This window comes from Peromyscus eremicus, chromosome 8b (genome assembly GCF_949786415.1).
Source record: "Peromyscus eremicus chromosome 8b, PerEre_H2_v1, whole genome shotgun sequence".
NCBI classification, from domain to species: Eukaryota; Metazoa; Chordata; class Mammalia; order Rodentia; family Cricetidae; genus Peromyscus; species Peromyscus eremicus.
Genome location: NC_081424.1, coordinates 59,667,329 through 59,694,623, shown reverse-complemented (window position 1 = coordinate 59,694,623; position 27,295 = coordinate 59,667,329). Strand labels below are relative to the sequence as shown.

At 47.9% G+C, this 27,295-nt stretch overlaps 1 protein-coding gene across 2 annotated transcripts in view; it reads right to left on the bottom strand.

Moving 5' to 3' along the window:
- Positions 1–27,295, bottom strand: part of Rps6ka2 (ribosomal protein S6 kinase A2) — a 182,691-nt gene that overhangs the window by 121,610 nt on the left and 33,786 nt on the right. The window contains exon 1 of one of the 2 annotated variants that reach the window (XM_059272882.1): positions 17,275–17,420. The exons of the other annotated variant lie outside the window; for it this stretch is intronic. Coding sequence (XP_059128865.1) covers positions 17,275–17,373 — 99 coding nt within the window. The 5' untranslated portion in view covers positions 17,374–17,420. Of the gene's footprint in view, positions 1–17,274; positions 17,421–27,295 lie in introns of those variants that run through there. 2 annotated transcript variants of the gene reach the window in all.

Genomic DNA, 27,295 nt, shown 5'->3' with positions numbered 1-27,295 from the left:
AAACGAACACCCAGGGAGCTAAGGACTTTTATGAACAACAACAACAAAAGAATCAACAACTTAAAATTGGAGATTTAACCCACAAAGTAACTTCCAGAACGTGTATTAGAGTCCGTTCCCACCCAACGCCACCCCCACTGTCACTCATGCAATCAATGGAAAGAGATTTTGTTGTCTCCGCCCCAAGACATGGATGGAAATGACCCTAATGGAAAGGCTGCCCCTTGTTGTCCCCTCCCTCAATAAATGGCCGCTAAAACCCCAGAGTCCTGGCTTCAGGAAAATTCTCTGGGACCCCATGTTTCCAGAGGGAGGTCAAGAAAGATCAGCAGGCACCTCATCCAACTGGAAAGACAGTCCCTCAAAGCCTGATCCAGATTCCATACAGGTGTTTGGGAAAAGGTCCCATGCAGGAGGCGATGGGAAAATCCTGACTTGGATCCTCCTCCAAGTGACTGCAGAAAGGATCATGAATCTCGGCAGGGGAATTTCAGTGACCCTCATCAGCATGCTCCGATGTAACGCTGTCATAGCTACAGTAGTGTGCCCTGACGCCTGCCCTTCACATCAACTGCCTAGGCACGTTGAAATAATGGACGTGCATCTTAGCTAATTGTTAACAGTAGAACTCCATTTGGAAAGGTTGAGTGTCAAGTATAGTTTATCTGTAATTACTGAAAAACAAAGAACTTACAAACTGGAATATTCAGGAAGTTGGGAATTATCTTCATTTTGTGCGTGTGAAAGCCAGAGAACAACCTCTGGTGTCATTCTTCAGGCACCACGCACCTTTTGTTTTTGAGACAGGTCTCTCACTGGCCTGGAGCTCCCTGATTAGGCTGCACTGGCTGGCCACAGGTCCCCCAGGACCTGCCTTTTTCTGCTTCCTCAGCATTGGGTTGCAAGCATGCACCATGATGCCTAGATCGTATGTGTGTGCTAAGAAGCACATTCAGGTCCTAAGGCTCCCACAGCAAGCACTCTACTGGCTGGGCTGTCTCTCGGACCAAGAAGTCAGAAAGTATCCTTCTATACTTATTTCAAGATAAAGAAACAGTGGTTAATTTTGAACCACTTGATTTCATTTGCATATTTTTGAAACTTTCTACTCTTTTCTTCCTTTATTCCCACCTTTTCCCCTTTTGCTACAATCTCCTCATTGTATTTTTTGCTATTAATGTAAACAAGCGTCTTTCGCTCCACTGGCAGCTTGTGAGGAAGAGTAATGCTTGTTAGTAAAGCCATGTTTTTTGACTGTGAGTAGGAGATATGCACACAATGTGCCAGGCCATTTAAAAGACATAAATAGAAGTCATGAAGCGTTCCTTCACTCTTCTGGGAGGTAACTGAAAATGGTTCTCCGGTTCTTCTCATGAATAAAAAGATAGCCTGACCGCACAATGGCGTGGGGTGAGGGGTAAGAAGCATGCATCTACATGCTGGCAGAAGCAATCAGCTGCCCAGGAACCATCAGCAACAGGCAGGACCACAACCTCAAAGAGAGCCCACAGTGGGCAACAGGATAAGGGTCTATACAGCTGGGTTGTACAGTTCACCTGCCACACACCCAAGTGTGCTTCTTCTCAGGGTTGTGGACATCTACCCCCAGGTCAGAAGAGATTGCTTTGGAAGTCCTCCTAGTAAGCAATGTGTTCCTTTTATATATATCTAGATCTAAAGCTGAGATCTAGATACAGCAATTCAGCAAAATAAGATCTCTCAGTTGAACAGCAGTGCTTGGCAAATACTTGACCATAACATCCCAAGGAAAGAAAGAACAGGCTGGTAGACGGCTCAGTTGGTAAAATGTTTGCCTTGTGTGACCACTCTCCTGCCACACCTTCCTCACCATGGTGGGTGCTACCTTTGAACTGTGAACCACATAGACCCTTCTTTCTTTCTTTCTTTCTTTCTTTTTTTTTTTTTTTTGTTTTTTTTTTTTTGAGACAGGGTTTCTCTGTGTAGCTTTGTGCCTTTCATGGAACTCACTCTGTAGCCCAGGCTGGCCTCAAACTCACAGAGATCCACCTGGCTCTGCCTCCTGAGTACTGGGATTAAAGGCGAGTGCCACCACCGCCCGGCTGCTTCCTTTCTTAAGATGCTTTATCAAGCATTTTGTCACAGCAATAGGAAAGTAAATGATACACATACTGAAAAAACAATAATATGAATTTGTAACAAATAGGAAATCTGGGCTTTTTCAGTGAATGAAAGAAATCCATTCTTCATTTCCCCCACTTTACCATCTTCAATAAACTGGTAAATTTGAAAAGACAAGTCTACTATTGTTTGAAACATAAATTTAAAAACAGTACTGCATTTTCCAAATATACTTCCTACTAAGGAATGCCTGTGCTTTTTACATGTAACTATGCAGCAAAATTCCACAAGTATGCTCAAAATTGTTAATTATACCATGCTTACCCATTTATCCCAATAAAATAATTCAAAACATTCAGACTCAAGCCCTCCACAGAACAGCAACAGGCTGGGAAGCCAGGCCTGCTCAATCTCCTGAGCATCCAGCACCATTTCCCCTGCGCTACCCTACCCCCGCACACTGTATCTTCATCCTCCTCACACAGAACATGAATGAAACAGAGAAATCGGGCAATGGCAGAGCTCTCCTCTCCAAAGATGAAATCATGAAAAGCGTGAGGGTTTAGACCCAACAGATTTTGAGGAGATGGAAGCCACAACTCTGTGTCCAGTGCTTGGCAGCAGAAGAAGCTGGACCCACAGGCTCTCGGGTTTTTGGAAGTTCACATACACTCTGCCTGCAGTATGTGTTCCTGAGCTTGTCCTATTGACCAGGCATGGCTAACACATAATCTAAAGTTAAGGGCCTGGGGACAGAAGACATCTATTTCTTTCTCCTTTTTTTTTAAATTTATTTTTTGACAGCGTCTTGCTATGTATTCCAGGTTGGACTCACACTCACTGAGACCTTTCTACCTCAGACTCCCCAGTGCTGGTGATATAGAACCACACTCAGGTCAGAAATATCTGCAGGATAGATCTTCCATGGAAGTATGCACAGAACATGTAACTTGCTCAGCTCAGCAGTTCACCCCCAAGTAAACACACACACCACTGTGGTTAAAGACACAAACTCAAGGCAAATACAACAGCACAGACTTCCGACTCCCATGTTAGCCGTGATTCACTGTCAGAGTCACACGAGAGTTCTGTCAGGATCCCTGACCTTTGATATGTTGCTCATATGTGAAGCAGACGTACTAGTACTTTCTTAGAGATCTTATAAGATATTAGTAAGAAAATATACTCATGTCAGAATAGCTTTATCTGCACAGAGAAAACCTAAATCAAAATGGCTGGGGACTGTGTAGGTCACAGATGGCTGCAGAAGTACAAGTCTAGCCTCCAGGCTTCCTCATTCCTCCACAGCCTCTAAACACAGGTCTCAAGGTCCATCCTGTCCTAACTGCCATTGCAGGAAAATATCATGAGCAGGGCTTGCACACATACACGTATGCACACACACACACACACACACATATACACGTGTTCGTGCCTATACACATACATATGCACATATATACCACTTACAAACACACACTTATACTTAGACATTTATAGATTTAATCACTTTATTTTAATTCTCAGGCTGTCAAAGAGAACATTTCCTACTCATCTTTGTTGAGAAAGAGAACTTACACTCATTTTCAAATAACTTTGTCTCCTTCTCCTCGAAAACTACAAAATGCTTGGAACACCCACTGGCTGGGAAAACAATGCCCATGCTAGCCTGGTTTTGTCCCTTCTGTTTTTCCTGACGGAAGTTTTTTGGAGTGCCTCCTCTCTGGTGGGATGCAGTAACAGAAGAGTGAAGAGCAGGGTGAGTGAGAACAATGATGGACAGCACATCTTTTCACATGCTGAGGTGGCACAGCGCTGTGAAGAGCGGCCGGCCTCTGAGGGACACGTCTGTCTTGAAGGATGTGGAAGCCAAACCAGATTTTGTAAATTGTCCTTCTAGACTCTGTTGTCTGAACGGAAGAGCTCAATCAGGCCGGTGTGTGGGTCCCTGGTGAATAACTTCGGCCATTGCTCTGCAACAATGCTATGTGCATGTGTCCAAACACACGTGACATCATCAAGGATGTACACGTGAGAGAACGGTCCCAGCCGGGGCTCTCTGGAGTTCCACATATACTAAGTACCCAGCACTGAAGCCGGGGGGGGGGGGGGGGCGCTCTGGCCTTCTCCACTGGGCAGAAGAGATGCTGGGGGGACCGGACACCTGCTTCCTCTCACAACGCTCTCCCAGACCTGTTTTCTTCTTGTGCCTCCAAATTTCCACTCATCTTTTAATGCCCATAAGCACGGCCTCACCTCACCAGCCCAAGAGGACCAGCGAAGCAGGGAGATCCGCTGACCATGGAAAGTAATCTCAGAGCCCCACTGAGAGTCCTCAGGTGGCCGGGTGTGACAGACATTGCCCCTCCTGACCACTTGAACGATGGTAAAATTCTGAATTCACGGCTCCTCCTAGGAGGAAAGGCCTACTCCATAAAGAAAGAGGCCACTCTTACACAGACGCCACTCACAGCAGGATCACGCCCAGAACTCTCTCTCTCCCTGTCTTCGGGAGGTGGGGTGGCAATAAGTAACAGGGTACTTGGTAGCAGTGTCTCCTCTGTCCCAGCACTCCCGGTAGGTGAGGAGCTGCTCCGCAGGGCCCATCTCTGATTGCCGCTCTCTGTCCCACTGCTGGGCAGCGCTGGTGTCCACACTGAGGAAGGCAGGCGTGCAGAGTGAGGCTTGGGTGGCTCATGATGTAAGTGTCTATTTCCTTCCCTGTGGAGTGCTTTTCCTCAGACGCCAAGGCACAGCACTGCACTCCTCTCTCTGCAGGCCCTTGTGTGCAGGTTCCAACCCTTCTGCTACCACATTTCACTCCTCTCTGCCTTTGTCTTTCTCCTTCCCACCCCTCTTTCCTCCACTGGACTCCTGAATTGCTGTTTAGGATAGGAGAGCTTGAGCACAGGCTGCAAGCCCCATAGAGCAGGCTGAACCAGAGTGGATGGTGTGCTTGTGACACTGGGCACCTGTCTCAAGGCACCAGGACAAGCAGGGAGACTTCCGACCAGAGGCACAGCTGGACCTAACTCCTTCATGTCCAGTGCATCTGCAGGTGTCTGCTTACCTTGAGTAACCCCACTGGCCCACAGTGCACACGCCACCACGGATGCAATCAAGTGGCTGCAGTAGCATGACGGAGTTATTAAGCCTTTAGTAAAGAGACTGCAGATCCTTGTGTGACAGTGCAGTGCAGTGAGGCAGTACAGGTCAGTGCAGTGCAGTGAGGCAGTGCAGTATAGTGAGGCAGTGCAGTGAGGCAGTGAAGACCAGTGCAGTGCTGTGAGGCAGTGAGTGGGGCAGTGCAGATCAGTGTAGTGCAGATCAGTGTAGTGCAGATCAGTGCAGTGCAGTGAGGCAGTGCAGTATAGATCAGTGCAGTGAGGCAGTGCAGGACAGTGCAGTGCAGATCAGTGCAGTGAGGCAGTGTCGTGCAGGACTGAGGAAGCCAGATCCGTCTGCCTCACTCTACCCCTTGTGCTGTCTCCGCACCTCAGGACTGGGTTGGCAAGGGAATCATCTGGATTCCTCTTTCATTCATTTGCATGTCCAATTACCCACAAGTAACAGCAAACTGCAGCTCCTGGAGCTGCGAAGGGTAAGCTCTTCTCCTATCACTTCTCCCCCCTGCAAGGATCTAATCCCCATAGCCCTTCCAGAAGGATCCATGTATTTGTTGTTTGTTCATGTGTGTGCGCGCGTGTGTGCGTGTGTGTGTGTGTGTGTGTGTGTGTGTGAGAGAGAGAGAGAGAGAGACAGAGAGAGAGACAGAGAGAGAGACAGAGAGAGAGACAGAGAGAGAGACAGAGAGAGGGAACATGGAGGATTGTACTGCTTGGCAAGTGCTCCACCACTGAGCACCTCGCCTCTCAGCTCTCAGATCTTTTAAAGCTGAGATTCCCATTGCTCCATAGAGAGATCTCACAGCCTTTAGAGTCAAGCAAATCTCTCAAAGACCCCAGCTCCACACTTCTGGGCATTCCCTCTTGGGCACCCTGGTCTTCAGGTGAGACAGAACCACTTTGGGACTCCCTCTCAGGAATCCATGGAGGGTTCCCCTAAATGCCATATGCAGCTTGTCCCCTTGTACTTCTGGGCTTGTTGCCCTACAATTCTCCCTAGCACTTTGTGAGATGGCCACGCTTCCTAAGTACATTCGACTGTTTTCTCTCTTTAATACTAAAGTATAACCGTCACAAGGGTGGAGCTGCTGCTCTAGTCTGTTCACCCTGGGGGAGACCGCGGTAAAGCCGTATGCACAGAGCGCTGGCACAGCTGAAACCTCTGCTTACTTCAGGCCACCCGGACACCAAATCAGAGCCAGTGTTGTTTACAGGCTGCAGCCTCACGGACAGAAAACCCCTGGGATCGCTGCTCTGCCTGGCCACTTTCTAGACAGGCTGAATCTAGTCTTCATCTTCTACTTTTCAGGTCCTGCCCAACCCTGCTCAGACCTCATCCACCTACACATCCCTGTTTGAGCTGTGCCCATCTCTATCCCGTAACACACAAGATCGTCTCTAAAATCAGACTGACAGGTGCATTTGCTCCCCACTGCCAGTGTGACAAATCACCACAGGCTGCACTACTCTCTTTACAGTGCCGAAAGCCCGAGTCTCCTGATTGCTCTGATGCTGTTAGCAGGGTTGTTCCCTCCTGGAGACTCTGGGACTATCCTCAGGGCTCCCTTCCTCCATGACTGTCTCCCCTGTTCCTCCCCCAAAGTGGAGTCCCCTCTGTCTCCTTTTACAGAGTTCCTGGGTGTTACAACACGGAGGTCCAGGATCATCTTCCTAGTTCAAGATCCCAAGCTAACTACACCTGCAAAATCACTTCTGCTGACACAATAACATCTACCAATTTCAGGAACTGGGCTGCGGTTGTCTTTAGGAACTGACCAATAGCCATCCTCTGCACCCTCCAGGAATACATACCATCTGCCAAAACTCGAGAGCACTCTGAGTCCATGGCATTGGCAAGGACCCTGAAGGCCCCAGGGAGAGCTGGGGAGAGCAGTGGGCAGCTCCACAGCTGGAGTACACCCTCATCCTGATCCCAACTTGTTTCTACCTCATTTCCCGCCCTTGAGATCTCAGCAGGAAATGCTGGCATTGTTCACTGTTGCCTTATGCCAGAATTTCAGTTCAACACTGCATCTCGGTGGGTCCATCTACTAAGAAACAAGCATTCATCTTGCAACCCTGCAACTCTTCTACTAGACCACGGGAAGCATAGTGTCTCCCCTCATGAGCCTGCATTTCGGGCTGCTATTGACTTGATGCAAATATGTGGTCCAGAGATCGCAACAGGAGCGAGGACCCAAGAGGAAGGGAGTTTGTGAGAAGGGGAGAAGAAAAAAAAGCACTGTAAGATGTCTGAAGACATCAGACATGCTGCCTCTGCTTCTTTTTAACTGGGAGAAGAAGTGGATGAAAGTCACGCCGGACAGAACTACTGACCCTTGAAGTTCATAAAGCCATGCCCTTCCTGTCTAAACATGTAGTGGGGGTATAGGACGCTGCTCACTTGCTGTAGTGTGGACAGGGAAGTGAGGTAGAGAACACTGGACCTGAAGCAGGTGAGGAAGCTCTGGACTGAGACAGCAAATGCCCACAGCCCCTTTCTCAGCTGGGTCACCTCCTGAATAATCACTAAGACCCACCAGCGTGCCCTGGGGAAGCTGCGGGCTCCAGAGGGATACGCCCAGCCACATGCAGGTGCTCTGTCTGCAGTGGAGACAGCATGGAAACATCCCTACTCTGCTGGCTTCTAGCCTCAAACACCAGGCTCCGACTGGCTTCTTGATGCTTTCTGAAGGACAAAGGGAGGGGACCTACTGCCTTGGGAAGACCCACTGTGTATACGCACAAGACAGACTAAACTCTTCATGCGGCCTTTCCCACTCAACCCAACAACGTAGCTTAAGTGGTGATGCTTTAACATGAGCAGCCATGGAAGGGTGACAGCAAGCTGGGCTCATACCATGTATCTCGTATGTGCCCTGCACCACTGCTGGGGCATGACAGTTTGGGAGTCAGTGGCTAGAAGGAGGTGACAAAGCTTGACCACAGCCTACTAACCAGCCACACTGGCCCTTACTAAGTACCCACCATGCCTGCTACACAGGCCACTCCACTGTCTCCTGATACAACAGTCTAAGGCAGGGGCTGCTGTTTTTACAGTGGAGGGCATTGGAGCTTAGCTGGTACTGCTGGCGACCTTGCTGAAGTCACAGAAGTAGCAAATGTTTGAGCAAGGACTCCAGTGGAGTGCTCTGTCCCCAAAGCCAACATGCATCTTCACCACGTGCGTCATAAATCACAGAGGGCGACACAGACGCAGGCCAATCACTGTGTATTACTACCCAGGCCCCACCCAACGACTCAGCAAGCTGTGCACCTTCCAAACCAGGACCCTGGCAACCAGATCACTTCCTGTCCAGCAGATGTCTCCACACACCTGACAGGTCAGCTCATGGTGGCTCCTTGGCTGTTTCAGGAAGTACCTTGGACAGGCTGGTGCTAGGGGTACAGGGATGAACAACCTGCCCCGACACTGGAGTCCTTGTGGGAACGGCCCAGGTGACAGTCTCAGAATGGGCTAGACAGAGGGTAAGTGGACCGGGCTGGAATGGGGGACAGGAGTAATGGAGGAAAACGAAACTCATGAGCAGTGAGAAGCTGTGTTTGCTCACTGCAGACTGATACCTCTCCTCCCTTCTCCCACATACACAACGACCATGGCAGGTTTGTTCTCACATACAACCCTTTTTTCCCCACATCACTTGCCAGGCTTCATCAGAACCACAGCACCATACTGTCAAAGGATGGAGTAAGATGTGTCCACGATCTCCGACAGCCACCGAACAGGTCTGCACAGGGGCCCTCTGCATGCCAATCTCAGGACAAACCACCAAGGGAGGCACCTTTATTCACTTTTCTCTGTGGGTAGGTTCTGCAATCCTTCCACTGAGTCACACATCAGAATTATAAATATAACTCACGGCAACTTTGTGCTGCCGGGGCTCCTGGGGTGCAGACAGTCAGCTGCCCCCGCTGCCCTCAGCCCAGGGGCCCGTCTGTCCAGTGTTCCATGGTGACAACTGACTAAACAGAATCCAAAGGGTGTTCTAAAAATACACTTTTTTTTCTGTTTTGTCTGTTTTTCTTTCCTTTCAATTAGCTTCAAAGTCAACCAATCAACCAGAGTCATTTACCAAGCTACACAAGGTCTCCTGTGCACCTCCGGAAGCCCACTGTGAGTTACAGAGATACCTTGTACCAGCCCCTCTGGGCTTCCTGCTTTGACAAGGAGCCTCTAGCTACCAGTGCCCACATGAACATGAATAGGGTCTGGTGGCTCCTGAGAGCATCAGAGCCCAGCAATGGGCACCTTGTCCCTCCCCAGCACTACACTCCCCTTATTCCACCTCCACCTCCTCTCTCCTGGACCCTTCAAGCAGCTTCTCAATCCACTCAGGCACTTTCCTAACAAGCACCTTTCTGGCTTTTTTTGTGCTAATAAAGACATTGACTACAAGATGCTGTAGATGTAAACATCAACAGGTAGTCTGTCCTCTGACTTTCATTCCGGAAAGGCGCGCTCATCCTGGCCCAAAACACTCAGACTAGCCCTCACCACAACCATTCCCAATAGAAGTCACTTCCCTTTCTATTATAAACTCAGCTACCCATTTCGTAAGCAAAAGGCAAAGATGTAGCCCATGCATGGGCAGGAGTGGGTGTCCAGACATGGTAGTCAATCCCATAAAGCCTCATGTTGCAGTGGAGACCACCTGACTACTTCAGCAGGTTCCAGAGCTGCATGGGCCAGAGTCTGTCTAAAATCCAAAGGTAATGGCACACAGCACGCACAGCTTCTGTGGGTCTTCGGCATCCTGGACTTAGTTCTTCCCCAGTTCTTCACCAGTGATGACCTGCTCGTTCCCCTGATTGCTGTCTTAATCTCCTGAGTCTTCCTCTTTTCACCCCAGGAAGCTAGAGCATTTCTGCCAAGACTTCATCCCTTGCCATCCCTCAGCCTGGCCACACACACACACACACACACACACACACACACACACACACACACAGAAGAGAGGAAGGGGGGGGGGGGTGTTGCAGATGACAGCTGCAAAGACTAAATCTCCCTCTCTTTTTGAGACAGAGTCTCACGTATTCCGGACTGGACTTTAACTCTCTCTATAGCCAAGGATGGGCCTGAACTCCTGATCCTCCTGCCTCTACCTTCCTAGTACTGGGATTACAGGCATGTTACAAGGTACCAAGGATCAGGCCCAGGGTCTTATGGATGTTAGGCAAGCTCTCTACCAAACAAGCTGCATTTCAGCCCTACACCTTAATTCTAAGGAAACTTAACATGGTTGTAACCTAGGAGAGCCAGCTTTCTGGTGGCAATACCAATCTGAAACAAATGTGTACTCAGACAAGGAAAGGCAGAGGAAGCCGGCAAGGAGAACCTGTGTAATGCAAAGCCCCTGACCGAGGGCACGGGCCCACAGACTACCCAGGACAACTCTTTCCTGCCAGGTCTGTCACTCATCTCTGACCTCCGGCCACCACTCTAAGAGAAGCTGTCTTTTGCAGCTGAAGAGGCAGGTACTCCAAAGGATTAAGGAAGTGATCCTGCTGAAGCAAGAAAACAGGAAGTGTGAGGTAGGCTAGCCAGGCAGCTGGCCAGGGAGGTCTAGGCATGCTCACAGCAGGTGTTCACAGAGACACAGCTGGCCCCAGGGGTGCAGAACTTCCTCTACCACTGGAAGTGTAGATGCTGACAGAGCCCAAGGACCTTTGCAGGCTGTATCCAGGTAAGCAGGACTCTGTGACCAATGTGGTTTCTATGTCCTTTAGCAGAACTCAGGAAACTATGCAAAGCACACTTAAACAAAGCCACACATCCCGATGCACGACCCCCCCCGCCCCGCCCCACACACTGTTTCTTGACTGCTTGGTAAGACACAAGAGTGTGGCTCCTGCCCATTTATCCCCTGAACCCTAGTGGGTGGTGCCTAGTGTTATTCGCAGCCACACTGCCATTCATCTTCATTCACTTACCAGTCATCACGGGCAGCCTTCTATAGCTGGGAATTCATGTATGATCAGCTGAACACTGCACGCATCTGCATCTGACCCAGGAGCTTAAAGGCTACTTTGTAGCAATTGCTTCGTGCTCAACTCAACCGCTTCAATAAGTGAAAACTTATTAACAAACAAGAGGACAAGGAAGAAAGAATGCAACAAAACGCGGCCCCATAACTGTAAGCACTGATCATTCAGGAGAATTCCTCGACTCTTACAATAGTTTTGCTTTGCTTATTCAACAGCACAGAGTCTTGGAGGAAAAAATAAATTTCTGGCTAAATTCCTAGATGCCAACTCCACCTCACACGAACAAACTCTTCTTCAGTTTCCCCACCTCAAAGGGGCACACACTCTCTGCGGGCAGCATCCAGAACACAGGGTTGAGGCATAAAACACTAGTCGCCTGCACCTTCCCATCGCCTGCAACAGCCTCCCACATCCTCCCGGCAGCACAGGCCCTGGAAACTACCTCAGAGGCTCCTTCCTCTCCTACCAAGAATACGCCACCATATCTGAGGAACTGGCATCCATCCATCACACTGAGCCACCGAAGTCAGACAGGGGGACAGATGTCCCATCGTTTACTATGCCCCTCTGTTTCACTCTTCCACTTCAGGCTGCATAAAAAAAGAGCAAATGGCTGACCGGAGTGAAAGTGGTGAAAGCCAGGCAGCCTATGGCCGTGCTGGGTAGGACGGTGATGGAAAGGGAAAATGGGCAAAGTCTCAAGAGTTTTGGTCCTATGTATTTTTGAATAAGTGAAAATAGTTTGCTAAATTTTTTTGATGGAAAGAAAAAGTCTGTGGGGGGAAAAAGCTACAAAAACATATCCCAGACATAGTGACCACAAGTAAGGAATTAGCTATAGTGTCTAGGAAATACAGTACAGGTAAATAGGCAAATGATCTTCACTAACATGGACCATTTTTATTCATGGTCTTTTCCTTCCTTCCTCCCTCCCTCCCTCCCTTCCTCCCTCTTCCTCCCTTTCCTTCCCTCTCCCCATGTTTCCTTCTTTCTTTCTTTTCCTGACTGTCAAAAGCCTGATATAACAAGGACTAACAGAACTTGTTGGGTACTTATTGTGAGTACTTGAAAATTATTTTAAATAAAAATTCTTTTTCTGGAAACTACCTAAACTAGAAGTATTTATCTATTGATTACCAAGAATAAGAACTGTTCTTTGTACCCACAGCTGGAGCCACCCTTAACATTTGCCCCTAGCCCCTTTCTTAAGGTTTATGTGATTGTGACACCATGTTCTTTTCTTCAAAGGAGTTGAGCAATTACGATACAGTCATGTGAGAAACAGACAACCTTTGATTATCTATGACCATGACAAATAAATCAGCAACCGATCTAAGTAGATCGTTTAAATCCATTGATTTAAGAATTTCACATGAAATTCTATTGATTTCTTGGCCACTGTCACTAGATAGTAAGCTCATTTGAGGCAGAGATCTTGTATCCTAATCGCTTAGCTCAGTATATGTGACACATACTAAGATTTTTTATTTTTTCAAGAATGAACAATGGGGCAAATAAGTGAAATCTAGCCACTCAACAGTTTATCACCACCCAAAATCCCACCATTTGCTCCTCATTTCTCACCAACTATCTTTTGGTAGAAATGTCAGCTTCAGATGAAATGGCCCAAATAATAGATCAGAGACCTCCCTGGCCTTGTTAACACAAGCGACAGGCCATTCTGTGAGTGAGCTGACTCTGCATATCAATGCCTTTAGTCAACTAGATGAAGTCTTACCTTTAGTAAATAACATAATTTTAAATTAATTAAAAACCTTTACTGCCTCTGGAGAGAACGTGAGCCAGGAATATATGCCTGTAACTACACTACTGCCTCTAGAGAGAATGTGAACCAGGAGTGTATGCCTGTAAACACACCATCACCTCTGGAGAGAATGTGAGCCAGGAGTGTACTCCCGTAGACACACCATCACCTCTGGAGAGAATGTGAGCCAGGAGAATACTCCTGTAAACACACCATCACCTCTGGAGAGAATGTGAGCCAGGAGTGTACTCCCGTAGACACACCATCACCTCTGGAGAGAATGTGAGCCAGGAGAATACTCCTGTAAACACACCATCACCTCTGGAGAGGATGTGAGCCAGGAGTGTACGCCTGTAAACACACCATCACCTCTGGAGAGGATGTGAGCCAGGAGTATACTCCTGTAAACACACCATCACCTCTGGAGAGAATGTGAGCCAGGAGTGTATGCCTGTAAACACACCATCACCTCTGGAGAGAATGTGAGCCAGGAGTATAAGCCTGTAACCACACTGTTGGGGTCTCTGATGGGGTTTCAGATGCCTTCCTGCTCAGTTCTCTGACTTGAAAATGGACACTGGAACATTTTTGTGCTCTAAAAGCCACCCTAGCTCAGGGCAAAGCAACCCGCAAGGGTAATGGATCTGTGGATAAGTGCAGCTGACTCATGGGCAGGCATGCATGATAAGAGGAGTTACACTATCCCAGCCAGAAGATGGAAACTCCATCTGAGCAAATGTGGCCATCCTATCCTGTGGGCAGCTGACCTTCCCCTTGGCAGGCCGGAAGGGAACGGGGACTTTTGGTTACCAGGCAAGGCCTGTGCCACCGGGACAACACCAGCCATGCAGCCAATAGACACTGGATGACACGAAAACCATCAGCAAACCCAGGTAAATCTTATCAATATCAACAACTCACAGTGACTGAGCAATCTGATCACCAAGACTCTAAATTATCTTTCCATACAGTCACTCACTAACCCCGACATTATCTATCATTCTGTCCTATAGCCGAGGCTTACGGAGGTTAATGGTCTCTAGTCAAAGGGAGAGAGAGTGTGAATCTAAGTGAATGCACATAATCAGATCCACTTAGAATTGTCTAGCTTCCAGAAAAGGTTTTCAAGAAAAAAAAAAAAATTAGGCTATGAAGCACATTCCAAAACATTTCATTGGGTAATTACCTTTTAATAATGACAACAGTTTCCTGTGTGCCCGAAAAACAGCAAGCACCAATGGCTACACAGCCAGCCATGGCTGAGGCTGGATAACAGCAGCCCCACTCCTACATGAGGGGTATTCCTTAGACCATCACAGAAGGGGCTCTCGGCCTCCACTTCTTCATTTGTAACTGGACTATGGTAACAAAGTCACTACTGTAACACTCAGGGCATGCCACCCATGCCCTGCGGTCAGAGCTTTCTTGGGGACAGGGTCTCTGAGGAGCTCTGAGGCTGACACCTATGCCCACCAAGGCTATACGAAGCTGTCAGCTCCCCTTCAGGAGTCTCTGGAGCACATCTGCCTGAGCAGCCCACCTGGCAAATCACTCAGGTCAACGTCAATACAAGACAAAAATACTTAAATGACTTTATTTTAAGCTGAATTTCACATATTTCCACATATGATTAGGAAACTTGGTCTCCACAGCCCAGGTTTATCAAGCACTGTGTTCCAAAAGTAAAATTATTTTAAACCAAATATTGTGATTTAAAAAAAAATACTGCTTCAAACCTGAATTTGCTGTTAATTTCCTGTTTATATCATTAGACTTCAAGTTAAAAAAACCAAGTCTTTTAGTTTTTCTGTGTATCCTAAAAACAGTTTTCATAGAAGAATAAAGAGTTTCCTTTTTGTACAGTGAACTCTCTTTTTCATTGGTCCCAACAAGTAAATGCACAACAATGCAACACTTTATGTACCATCTCTCAACTTCAAAGTACTGACAGACCTTCCTGCTAAGTCTTACATTTTTGATGGGCTCTTTTGGCCCATAGGTAGCTGCCTATAAACAGAGGAATGGGAAGGTACCTGGAGAAATGTGAAACTGTCTGAGACTTACTAGATGAATACACAGAGCCAGCTACATAATAAATATGTTCCTGGGTAAGTGAAATGACCTGAGGCCAGACATTGTTGTCTGACATTATTTGGGATCTGCACTGTCCAGAAACAGCTTGAACTCACCACAGGTCCTTAACAAGCATCTACAGAAGGATGGGTAAGCTTTGAACAAGACCCTTCGTTCTCAGGGTCTCTCCCCTGTGCAGTAGAATAAGGATAGCAGAACATGCTTCATGGATTTTCACAAACATCAAAAGGCATAAAACTGAGAGGGGTATTTGTAAAGTGCGCATCTGTGCATCCTAACTAGTCTGGGCTTTAGCACCCAGCAGGCATCAGCACATACACAGAGGGCATTCAACTTACTTCTCCGTTCACAGGTTTGGCGGTAAGCACTTACCGAGCTCTCTCTCTGCCCAGCTTTCTCGCCCCTTTGACCTTCTGCATATCTACAGGTTTGTGTAGGGGTGTAAAAAAAATGTTCTTTTCACATTGAAAAAAAAAATCTGTCTTAAGCTGGGCAGTGGTGGCACACGCCCTTAATCCCAGCACTTGGGAGGCAGAGCCAGGCGGATCTCTGTGAGCTCGAGGCCAGCCTGGTCTAGAGAGTGAGCTCCAGGAAAGGAGCAAAGCTACACAGAGAAACCGTTTTGAAAAACAAAACAAACAAACAAAAAAATAATAATCTTTCTTTTATTGTTGCCAACATGAACACACCTTGTCTGCCACCGTATTTTGGAGGCCTTTCTATAGCCCAGTTCAGTCCTCTTTGCTGAATCAGCACACAGGCTTCTAGAACACTCAGGGCCCTCCAAGTATTCTGTAGATGGCACATAGAGTTTGCTCACAGGATGTAAAGGCAAAAGCAAAAACCCAGAGACAAGGAACAGCATGATGAACTTGGCATTGTGATGAAACAGGAGATAAAAACACATCTGATAGGAAGGTAAATACTTCCATAATTTTTGTTCTTGTTGGCTAGATTTTGCAGAACCCTAGAAAAGTGAACGTTTGCTTAATTTCTCTCCTCATTAAGTTTAAATAGTCCTCCTCCTTACCAGATCAATAATTGTATTTGTCCAAAATTATTATTTTGCTCTCTGAGAGACACTCTAGTCCCTTCAGTTCTGAGCTGGAATTTAGCAAGAGAAACTTTTCAACAAGCGATTCCCTGACTCTTTCAATATTATCCCTAGGCTTTACTGAAAGATACCTGGATCATCACAGAGCCCTTTGCGCGAGGGTAACACACTAAGGCTGAGTCGGAGAAATCCAAAGTGAAATCTGTGAAATCGTTCCTAATGGAACAAACACACACACACACACACACACACACACATACACACACACACACACACACACTCTGTGGGCCAGCCCTGAAGCAGGGGCATCAGTGTTCCACGAAACCTCTAGGTAAGTTGCCTGCCTTCCTTCACACACTTCACTTAAGCAGGTCACGGCTCTGCCATCTATGGACTCAGCAGTGTGGTCTGAACACTGGGATGAGGATAGAGCTTAGTTGTTGACATGAAAAACACCGTTAAAGCCACAGACGACAGGTTATGGACACCCACAAAAGAAAAGATGAGGGACCTGCAAAGGTCAAGATTTTCCAGCGTCCTTCGTGTTTCAGAGCCAATCTATCTCAAAGCTGAGGCTGCAGGCAATTGCGTCAGGCACTCCACCTCAGAGAGCCGGAGTGCACGAAACCCTCCTCACTTGCTTTGGTCAACTCTACACTGATCTCAAATACCCTGATCATCCACACAGAACCAGACCCAAGACAGCACAGGCGGGCGCCGGAGACTACAGAACTTGGGACTTGCGTGGAGCCTCCCAGAGAACCCCCACAGCACGCAGCAACCCAGCTACACGGACCGCACCCCTCCTCCTCTAAAGCCTTTGGGGAGTGACCCTGTATCCTGTGCACATAGAGGAGCACTAGAGAGAAATTCGCTGGGGTAGACTTCAGTCTCAGCAAGGACTCGCTCTGTACAGTTGTTATGAAGTGCCAACATTTGGAGCTGATTTGATAGATTTTAACAACTGGACCAGTTTTCAAATAACTTCCCATGCCACGCTTGGATCTAGGGTGATGATGCACAGGATTGTGAGAAAGGGCTCCGGTGGCCAAACGCCCTCCGGGCTCCACATGCCCACTCGAGGTACGGCGGGGACCCGCATCCTGCGCGCTCCCGGGGAGGGCCTTTACCTCGAGGCGACTCAGACTGGAGCTCTTGGAGCGCGACTTCTTGCGCAGGTACACGGAGAAGAACCTGCGCACCGTGAACTTCTTCATGCTTAGCTCCATCGCCCCGCGCCCAGCTGCCAGGAGCCGCAGGGCCGGCGGGCGCGCATCCCTGGCGCATCCCAGGCCGGGCAGCGCGCGGGCGGGCACGCGCGCCGGGGAGCCCGACGCGGTGGCCCTGGGCGCGGATGCGGGCTGCAAGCACAAAGGGCAGGCCGCGCGGGCCACCGGGCCGGGCCCCAGGATCACTCCCGCGGCACCTTCGCCTCCGGCCAGGAGTACCAGCTCCTGGCAGTCTGCCCCGCCCACAGACTACGCCCAGCGCCGTTCCGACCAAACAGAGAGCGCTGTCGCGCCACGCCTACATGCCCACCCACCAATCAGTGTCCGCGGCTAGCGCTCTTTCTCCTTCAGCCCCATAACCCACTATGGACCACCCCACCCTCACCCCGCCCACCACCATCACCTCCAATCAGCGCAAGCCGTCCTGCCCAGGGGCGTCGTCCCCGTCACCGCCTCCAATCAGCGCCCGCCGCCCACTCCTCCTTCTCCTACTACGCCCGCCCTCGCAAAACTGTACAGTGCGGTGTCACCCCGCCTACCTCCCCGCCCACTGCCACGGCCGCCAATCAGCGCCCACGCCCGCTGTATGCCTAATCAGCCGCTCCTGCCCGAGGCGCGCGGTTCTGGTCCTCTCCCCTGGCCTCATCGGTCTGAGCTGTTGTGGTCTCCTCTGAACACTCCTCTCCTCTTGGACCCCACAGTCTGGCATCATGCATTTCTTTGCAGAGCAAAACTTGAACGACTAAAGACCAGGCGAGCTAGAATGTAGACCAAGCGCGCAGGCTCCGGGTCGCTCTTCCCGCTGGTCCCTGCAGCCCCTTCTCTGGGAGCCATTGGAAGAAGACCCCGCCTGCTTCTCAGTGTCAGCTGCCTTCCTCCTGCTCGCGGTGAGGACGCCTCACGTGGTCGGGGCCAGCAGCTGAGAACAAAGACTCGCATCCGCTCTCCGTGACCTCCGGCTCCATTTATAGACAATTATCCACACAGATGACTTATCAGGGCCAGCAGCAGGAACATCCTGAGTCCCAATCTGAGGGAACAATCAGAGCCTACTTTAACCTAAGTCCCAATCTTCCTAGACACTCAAAGGCTGAGCTTAATAAAGTCCTGCCGCCTGTGGCAGAGTGGAAGGGGACTGGACAAGCACAGAGCAGCAGGCCTCTGGAGGGTCCTAGGCTTTCTTCTAAGTACAGTTGCCCTTGGCCTGACTTCCATGGCTACGGCCACTGGGAAAAACAGCAGAGTGTCCCTCTGCACTAAGTGGAACCCACTAGGCAGTTACTCAACACTTTCCCACTCGGACTGGTGGTAGTCGTAAGGGACACAGGAATCAGAAGACCCAACATGCCAGGCAGTCCACCATGTCATGGAAGACACCACAGAGGCTAATTACCTAGATTAAGAGTTAAAAGTCAGTTCTATTTAGAGAGGATTTGGGGGAGTGCTATCTGACTGGTGTGTGCAGAGCAAGGGTTTGCAGCTTCAGCAGATACACTGCTATAGACTTGACCGAAGTAGCTCTTCGTGATGCCTGAGGAACTTTCTAAAGATAAAACCAGGAGGGCAGGACAAGATCAGGTCCTCTCAGCAAGTCCTCTTGGTTGCCACCCCCAAGTACTTGGAATGTTTATTATATTACAGTGCCTGAGGGCAGGGCCTGGTCCTTCCTTAAGAAGAGTGTATATTTGTTGGGGGTGGGGGTGTACCTAGTCATAAACTATTTTGGAAGATTGGCTTCTGGGATTCCTGAATCAGCAAGGCCTTGGAGAGCTTAGGGCAGAGACTTCAGGGCATATTAGTTCCTGGTCCCCCAGATCACTGTTGCTCTCACACTGGAACTGATCTTGGTCTTTTTTCCATACTTGGGAACCCCCTGAGCCATGCCAAAATGCCCCCAAAGCCACTAGGTTCAAGAGTTCACCACTTCTGAGAGTGATAGCAATTTAATAAGAAAATCTGGACAGCCATAAACTCTCCAACAGGCTGGGCGGTGGTGGCGCACGCCTTTAATCCCAGCACTCGGGAGGCAGAGGCAGGCGGATCTTTGTGAGTTTGAGGCCAGCCTGGTCGACAGAGCAAGATGCAGGAAAGGCGCAAAGCTATACAGAGAAACCCTGTCTCAAAAAACCAAAAGAAAGAAAGAAAGAAAGAAACTCTCCAACACACTGGAAATGAAGTTGAAAAGTAGGTAATGCAACTACATTCCAAAGCTAGGGTAGAGGGCCGCAGCAACACCCAGGGAGAGCCGTGAGTGTTCCACCACAGCTAGCTGACCTGAGACCGAGGTCAAGCTGAGGAAAGCATCTCTCTGTGAGCTCTGTCCACCTAGAGCTAGGCTGACTTCCTGTGGTTTTAGCCCTTGTCTGAAGACCATGTCACCCGAAGAAGGAGTACAGTAGCTGGAACTCACTGAAAAGCAGAGCTGCTCTGCACAGGAATACTAATCCAGGCAAATTCTTTGAAAACTTGAGGATTTCCAGTCTCTTTCAGAATGTCACACCTGCTCTGAAGTTGGTCAGGGTACATCTAGAGTGAGTGCCACACATCAAGGATGGGGGGAGACTGGCCTCCAATGCAGCCTTCTTCCCCTTAAGACAGAATGACAGGAGGGAGACGCCTCAGACACAAAGAGGTGAAGCCCCTCACAGATTAGAGGAAAGTAGTTTGACCAATGGGTTGATCATACTTCCACATGCCTGGGCCCCCAGCTCAGGAGTGAGGGCTGCAGTTGTGACCAGGAAATTGAGACGTAAGAGTAATACTTCCCCATCCCTACCCAACCCAGGGCAGCCACATACCGTACAGTCTTTGTCCAAGTTTACTTGTATAGTCAGAGATAGCAGTAAGAAGTGATGCTGTGATGGCTGATTGTGGGAATTCCCACATAAGGAATGCTGACATCAGAATACCACACGCACCTTAAATGTCTATAATTCTTGCCTGTAAAGTTCACCTCAGTAAAGCTGGAAAGATACAAAGAATGCAGGAGGAAGGGAGTGGAAATTAACGATGATAACACACTGAGAGAAGAAAAGTCACAGTGATGGAGACTAACAGGGAAGGGGGGACCAGGGTGGCACTGTCAGTAAAGAAAAGCAGAAAGCAGTGGTCTAGCTCCAGCCACAGAGACAGGTGGAGGAGACACACGCCTAACGAGTGTAGGAAAGCCAAGAGAGAGCGGCGATGAGACTAAGCGGAGCAGGAATACGTGGAGGAGAACGGTACCCTCAGAGAGAACAAAAGTGAGGCAAGGCAGAGGAGGGCCTCTTCTGCCTCTGGATGCTGTCATGGTGTTAGAGCTGGGCAGCTGCTTGGAACCAGGAGGGACCCAGACATCATGCTAAGCACGACACAGCTAAAAAGTAGGAAACCTATGTTCTCGGATCATCCTGTTAAGCGGCCCCACCAACCAACTCTGGGGCCAAACTCCTTTGAGAACTATTTCATTGGAAGATAACAAATCTCTTTACTAAGTTTTCCTTGATTTTTTCAGCTGAAAGAACAGTATTTGATGCATTAAGTAAGACATTCATTCTTTACTTAGTAGGTTTATCTAGATGTATCTAGTGATCAAATCTAAATTTTAATGAAAATTATTTAAAGGTGATTTTAATAGCTACAATATTTACAGAATATTGTGATAGAAAATGTAATGGAGTTGTAATGAGTTGTAACAGTAGGACAGGAGAATCACTAATGTGAATTAACCCAGAAGCAGGACATGAAATGATCTCTCAGCCTCGGCACTGTGTTCTCTCTCTCTAAAGAATCACAGACTGGGAAGAGCTATCAACATTTGGGTACCTTATGATTCCGGGGCCCACACCAACTTTAACCACAGTCTCAATGTGAGTACCCTGTGATTCGAGCACACAGACCAACATATGAGGAAGACCAGCACACACCTGGTCCATTTGAAGGTGGGAAGAGCAAAGGGATGCAGAGCATGACTTTTCAGACCAGGTAAGGAAAGAGGGGTGGAGAAAGAAAGAGCATCCTGTGCAAAGGTGGAAGACACTGATACTTGCCTCATTGTGTGACAGTTGGAAGACCATGACAAACAAAGACCTTTCCCAAACAAAGGAGACAGTGTAAGAAACAATGGAAGGCACACATCAGAACACATCTTCATTTTAGGACATCTTCCTGGCAGTGGAGTACAGAGTAGAGGATTGGTGGAAAGTGGAAACCGTAGCAGGCTTTCTCAGATCACCAGCCCCCAAATCATGACACGGAGACTTATTAGTTATGAATGTGCAGCCTTAGTTTAGGCTTGCTTCTGGCTAGCTCTTTAAACTTAATTTAACCTGTTTCTCTTCATCGATGTTTTGCCTCAGGGCTTTTTACCTTTCTTTCTGTATGTCCTACTTCCTCGCTTCCTCTGTGTCTGGCTGGCAGTTCCCTCTCTTTCTCCCTCATTCTCCTCTTGAGCCTAGATTCCTCCTCTTACTTATTCTCTCTGCCTGCCAGCCCCACCTGTCCCTCTCCTGCCTAGCTATTAGCTGTTTAGCTTTTTATTAGACCAATCAGGTGCCTTAGGCAGGCAAGGTGAAACAGCAACACATCTTTACATAATTAAACAAATGCAGCATAAACAAATGTAACACACCTTTACATAGTTAACATAATATTCCACAACAGGAAACGGTTTCTTTAGAAGAGCTCTGTGACAACCAGTGGGGTGATGGTGTCTGGACAGATGGTAAGCTACAGTGGTCAAGGACATGGACAGGGAAGTATGTGGGGACAGAGGACAGCTCCTGGATACATCCTCATTCCCAGGCTCTACTTTCATGTTTCTCCCCCAACTTCTTGGTGTCTTTAGCTCAAAGGCAATCACTCAGGATATGCATGGTAAATTCCCATGGCTCCCTGCAAAGCCATAGTTTCAATGTCACCTGTTTCTGATCTCAAGTGACAGTAAGATGAAAAAGAAAGACACCTGTGACTTCTGAGGGAAGAGAAAACAACTCTCAAATACAGGCATGCTACTTTGTTAAAGTTTGGGATCATTTTCACACTAAAATATCTCATTTCCTTAAAAAACAATACAGAAAATAATACCTATAATCAAGAACTGAGACAATTTAAAAACTACAGGGAAAATGAAATCCAAATTTAAATAAGACCCATGATCACAAAAACCAGTTGTAGTATAATAGGCCAACTGCCGCTGGTGTGAGCACTCAGGTGTTAGGAATTTATTTTTGTGATTCCCTAATTGTTAATCAGTTCTCTCCTGCATACATTGGAATGTGACTTCGGGAAAACGACGAGGAGGGAATGATGGCTGCCACTAGGAACTGCAGCACTGTGCATCCTGTCTCCACTGGTTGCTGTGGTGCCCCCACTCAGTCCCGACCTGGAGACTAGAGGAATGTCGTATCCAAGGGTGTTATCACACAGTGCATCTGCCTGGGGGAAAAGCCCTGGGAGCCTCAGAAACCTACAGTTCAACTGAGAAACAAGAGGCAGCATCTGGGTTCACCATGATAAGGTCAAGTTGGCTGGATGAGTGAGCAAATGCTGAAGGGCCAGGGAGCATGGTCCCAAAGACCACACCATCTGCTGAGCATATATGTTAGGTGCTGTGTGGGAAAGGAAAGAGAGTGGAGGGTTTCAAGGCAGAGAGCTCTGGACAGCGTTTGCACATAGGGACTTTGAGGAGCCCTCAAAGCTTGGCCGGAGCCCACCCTGGCAAATCTAGCTGTCAGCATCTTCAGCCTGTTGCTCTGTCCTGCCCACCCCCCTACCCCTAGACAGCTGACGCCTGTCCTCAAGCATCCTGAGCACACGCCACCCATCCACACCACACTGGGAGCCAGGAATTCTGTGTAAGATACGGATGGTTCTGCACCTTACTGAAGGGATGCCCCTACCTCCTTGTTCACAAAGCAGTATTCCAACTCCTCACTATACCAAGGTCCTTGGGCCTCCTGCATCCTGCCTACCACCCTGCCCAATGCCAGACTCAAGCGCTGGCTTTCTTCTTGGTCCCTGAATGTGTGGAGCTCAGGGCCCTTGTTTCTGGTAATAACAGGGGAGGTAAGAAATAATCTCAAGAATTAATGGCCCAGCCAGTCCCTCCCCCATCTGTGTGAAGTCACCGTTGACAAAAGCTGAAGCTGAAAACATAAAAGTTGTGACTGGGTGCCCAACATGAACAATCACAGACATTCTCTAGAGCAGTGGTTCTCAACCTCCCTAATCTGTGACCCTTTAATACAGTTCCTCATGTTGTGTTGACCCCCCAACCAGAAAATTATTTTTGTTGTTCCTTTATGATTGTAAATTGCTACTGTCATGAATTGTAATGTAGGATATCTGATATGACCCCCCCACACACACGAAAAGGGTCATACAACCCCCAAAGGGGTCACAACCCACAGGTTGGAAACAACTGCTCTAGAGAAAGCCAGGGAGTAAAGAATCCCTCAGACTTGGGACCAAGGAACACAGGTGTGCAGTCACTAACCCAGAATCACAAAGAAATCCATATCCGTCCGAGGCAGCAAAGCCAGGATCAGATGTGTGAGGACTCAGCTAGTGGGTGTCTGATGCAGACAAGATGACCAAATGTAATATGTTCAAGGAAATTAAAGCAAGATGTACAAACACGATTATAACGGGAGACCACAAACGTGACCAATCAGATACAAAGCCTTGGGAGGAAAGATGACCTCCGACATGAGTTAGCTATGGCCAATGTAAGTGTGCTGCTCATCAGAGCAAGCAGACCTGCTTCGTGAGTGAGCATCTGAAAAAAAAGGCTCGTAATCTCGATTTCTACACACTCTTGAGATCATGTGACCCAACCTTTGCTGAAGCTCTCCGAGTTTAAGAACAGGGCCTTTGTGTGGTCTTTGCCAGGCCCTGCCACTAAGCCTGCCCACGCCCGCTTCTCCACTCATCTTAAGAGGTATCTCAGGATGGTAGACTGGACTTGCAAACGTTCTCAAGCCCCTCCCCTCCAACCTCTCTCACAAGTTACAGATCTGGTCAGAACTGGATCCAACCTTCACCACCTCCTGCCATCCTGTCACCAAACTGACTGAGCCACCAGGTACACGCACAGCTCCCCATGCCTTCTAAACAAAGGTCACTCTCCAGAGCGTAGCTGGCTCTCCCTGAAGGACATGGGCTCCAACCCCTGCGTGTTGGCATCATCTGCAAAGGGCCCATGATGAGAAGGTTTGGCCTCTGCCTGGGCCATGCTTCCTGGCTTCCCTATGTCTGCCTTCCATTCCACAAACTCTGTTGGGTCCATGCTTGGTACCCTGTTCTGCCTGCTGTTTGACATTGCAGCTTTCCATGACCTTGCCTGCATCTCATGCTAACACCAAACAACTAGGCAACCAGATAAGCATCAGGCTATTATATTCTACTCCTGTTATTTACAGGGATTTACTTGCTATGAAGGGCTATGGTTTCCATCATTGCTTTATCTCTGCAGCACGTTAATCTAACAAGCAAACACAAAGAGCCCCACTTCTGCAGTGAAGACACTGAGGCCTGGCGAGACTGAGAAGGGCCATTAGTCAACTAAGAGAAAAGGGACTTTTCCTATCACCCCCAAGCCTGGGCATGAATTATAGAGGAACTTGAGGGGGGGAGGGGTCAGGAAACAGGAAGCATGTTGAAACTATAGCAGGAAGGATCCTGTAACTTGAAAGAGAGGGGGAAAGTTTTTCATAATAGAAAAGTCTAAGAAATCTGGAATGTGTTCAAAAGAGAACGTAAAATTCTTGCTAGATTTTTTTTTGCTAGAGATTTTCATCATTTAAAAATATTTCATAGGCATCAACAGCATAACACTAAGAACATCCATGAGGGACAGAGCAAACGGAAGCTCTGCAGGCCACGAATGGAGGGGGCTGGTACCCCTCCCCCTCCTCACATACACTCTATGGTCAGAAGACCTAGGGAGGAAGTTCAGGACTAGGGGTGAGGTAGAGGGAAATTCTAAGCCATATGTCTGAAGACATTTGTAGGTTCGGCCTTTTTTGGGAAATACACAGATAACGACTAAAGCAGGAGAACTCCTCTTTTCTTGACTCTCAGCCGGTCCTGAGGTCTGGTGTGAACATCTGTCACATAGGCCAAAGGTTTCCCTAGAGAATCTGGAGACAGCACCAGGGGCTACACAGGGTAAGAGGTATGTTAGTCTATCCCAGAGGTCATGGCCCTAAATGCCAGCAGGTGAACCAGAAATAGGCTTATTCTGAAGGAAACTCCCCTGCCTGGCATAAGAACTATAAAGAACAGGGGAGATGCCAGCCTGAAGCCAAAGGTCACAACACCTGTTTGTAAAGGTCCAGGTTGGGAATATGCAAAGCATAGGCAAGATGACATGTATGTGCTTGCTGGACATGTGTCCTTCCAGTACATCCCATAATATACACAAAACTCCAGGGCATGTGAGCTCACAGTCTTGAGCTGATAAACTCCCTGTGAGCATGAGTCAGTGGAGATGACAAGTATTTGAAATTTGCATTAGAATGCCTAAAATATGCTCACTCAATTAATGCCTTTAGGGAAAAGAAAAAGACAGAATTCAAAGAATTACAAGTAAAATGAGTAAACTAGATGCTGTAAAATCACCAAGCAGGTTTGTTAAAAGAAGTAAAATTTGAAAAGTAAAAGTATAATAATTCATAAAACAACAAGAAAACAACCTGACAGATACGTCAGTTTAGAACATAAAAAAAAAAAAGTAAAACGTCAGTTTAGGGAAAGTCCTAGAAAAGGCTGGTAAAGGAGAAGTTAGAGCTGGTCCAGACAGAGTGTGAGACAGGAAACACGAGGGCTGAGAGAGACAGAGGAAGGCAGTCCTGCACGCCCCCAGCCCTCCATGAGACAGAGTGAAAGAAAAGCCGAAAATGAGTCCAAAGAAGTAAGACCGCGGGTGAGAAAGCTTCCGAGCTGATGAAATCCACCCATGGTCTATTCACGAAGATCCGGTGATTCCAACGGAGACTGATTAGTAGGAAGAACCTCACACCCAGGCCCTGCATAGTAACCAAAGCAGAACTGGCCTAGGTAGTGGGAAGCAAGACAGACTTGACAGCAGAGGAACTGTTAGTGAGGAGCCAGTCACCATCTCAGAGACGGCACTGCGAGCCAAAGAGAATGGAGCAATTTATACAAAATACTGAGAAAATCAACTGGAGAAACAACTGCATTCAAACTCTCCCTGCAAAAGAAATCATCTTCATGAGTAAGAAGATGTTTGCTCAGAAGCAACCTGAGGTTGTGCACAACCAAGAAAACCTTAAGAGTAATGCTAAGCACACAAAAACTGGATAAACAGAAATTAAAATACTGTAAAACGTGTACATTTAAATCAAGTCACAAAGTCCTGGTTTTAACAATTCACACATATAGGGCTGGCAAGATTGGACAGAGATATTTGCTGCCAAACCTGACAATCTACATTAGATCACCAGGCCTCATGAGAAAGGACTTCTGTAGGCTGTCTTTTGGCCTCTACACCCTCGCCTTTTTGTGAGTATATACTTCCCCCCACACACACAACACACAAACACACTAATAAATAAATGTAATAAAAAAGTTTAATAGAACCTACAGAAGGAGTGTGATCTGAGTTCAAGCCTTGTCTTTGTATTTTTCTGGAGATAAATAAAGAGATGAAATAATTTCAGGTGAAAGTACATTTGCTAAAGATCCTAGAGTAATCAATAAAAATATAAATCCAATGTAAAATTAAAAGCAATAAGTAACTGCTTATAAGAGCAATAAAAGCAGAAGTATAACATGAGAAAAAATTCAAAAGAAGTCAAGAAGAAAATAAGACCCTTAAAGCCAGATAAGAAGGAAAGATGCCCTTGGGAGTGTCCTCCAGCACGGACCAGAGTGATCCTGCATTCTATTAGCCATTTCTCAGGATGGTACGCGGGAGGCA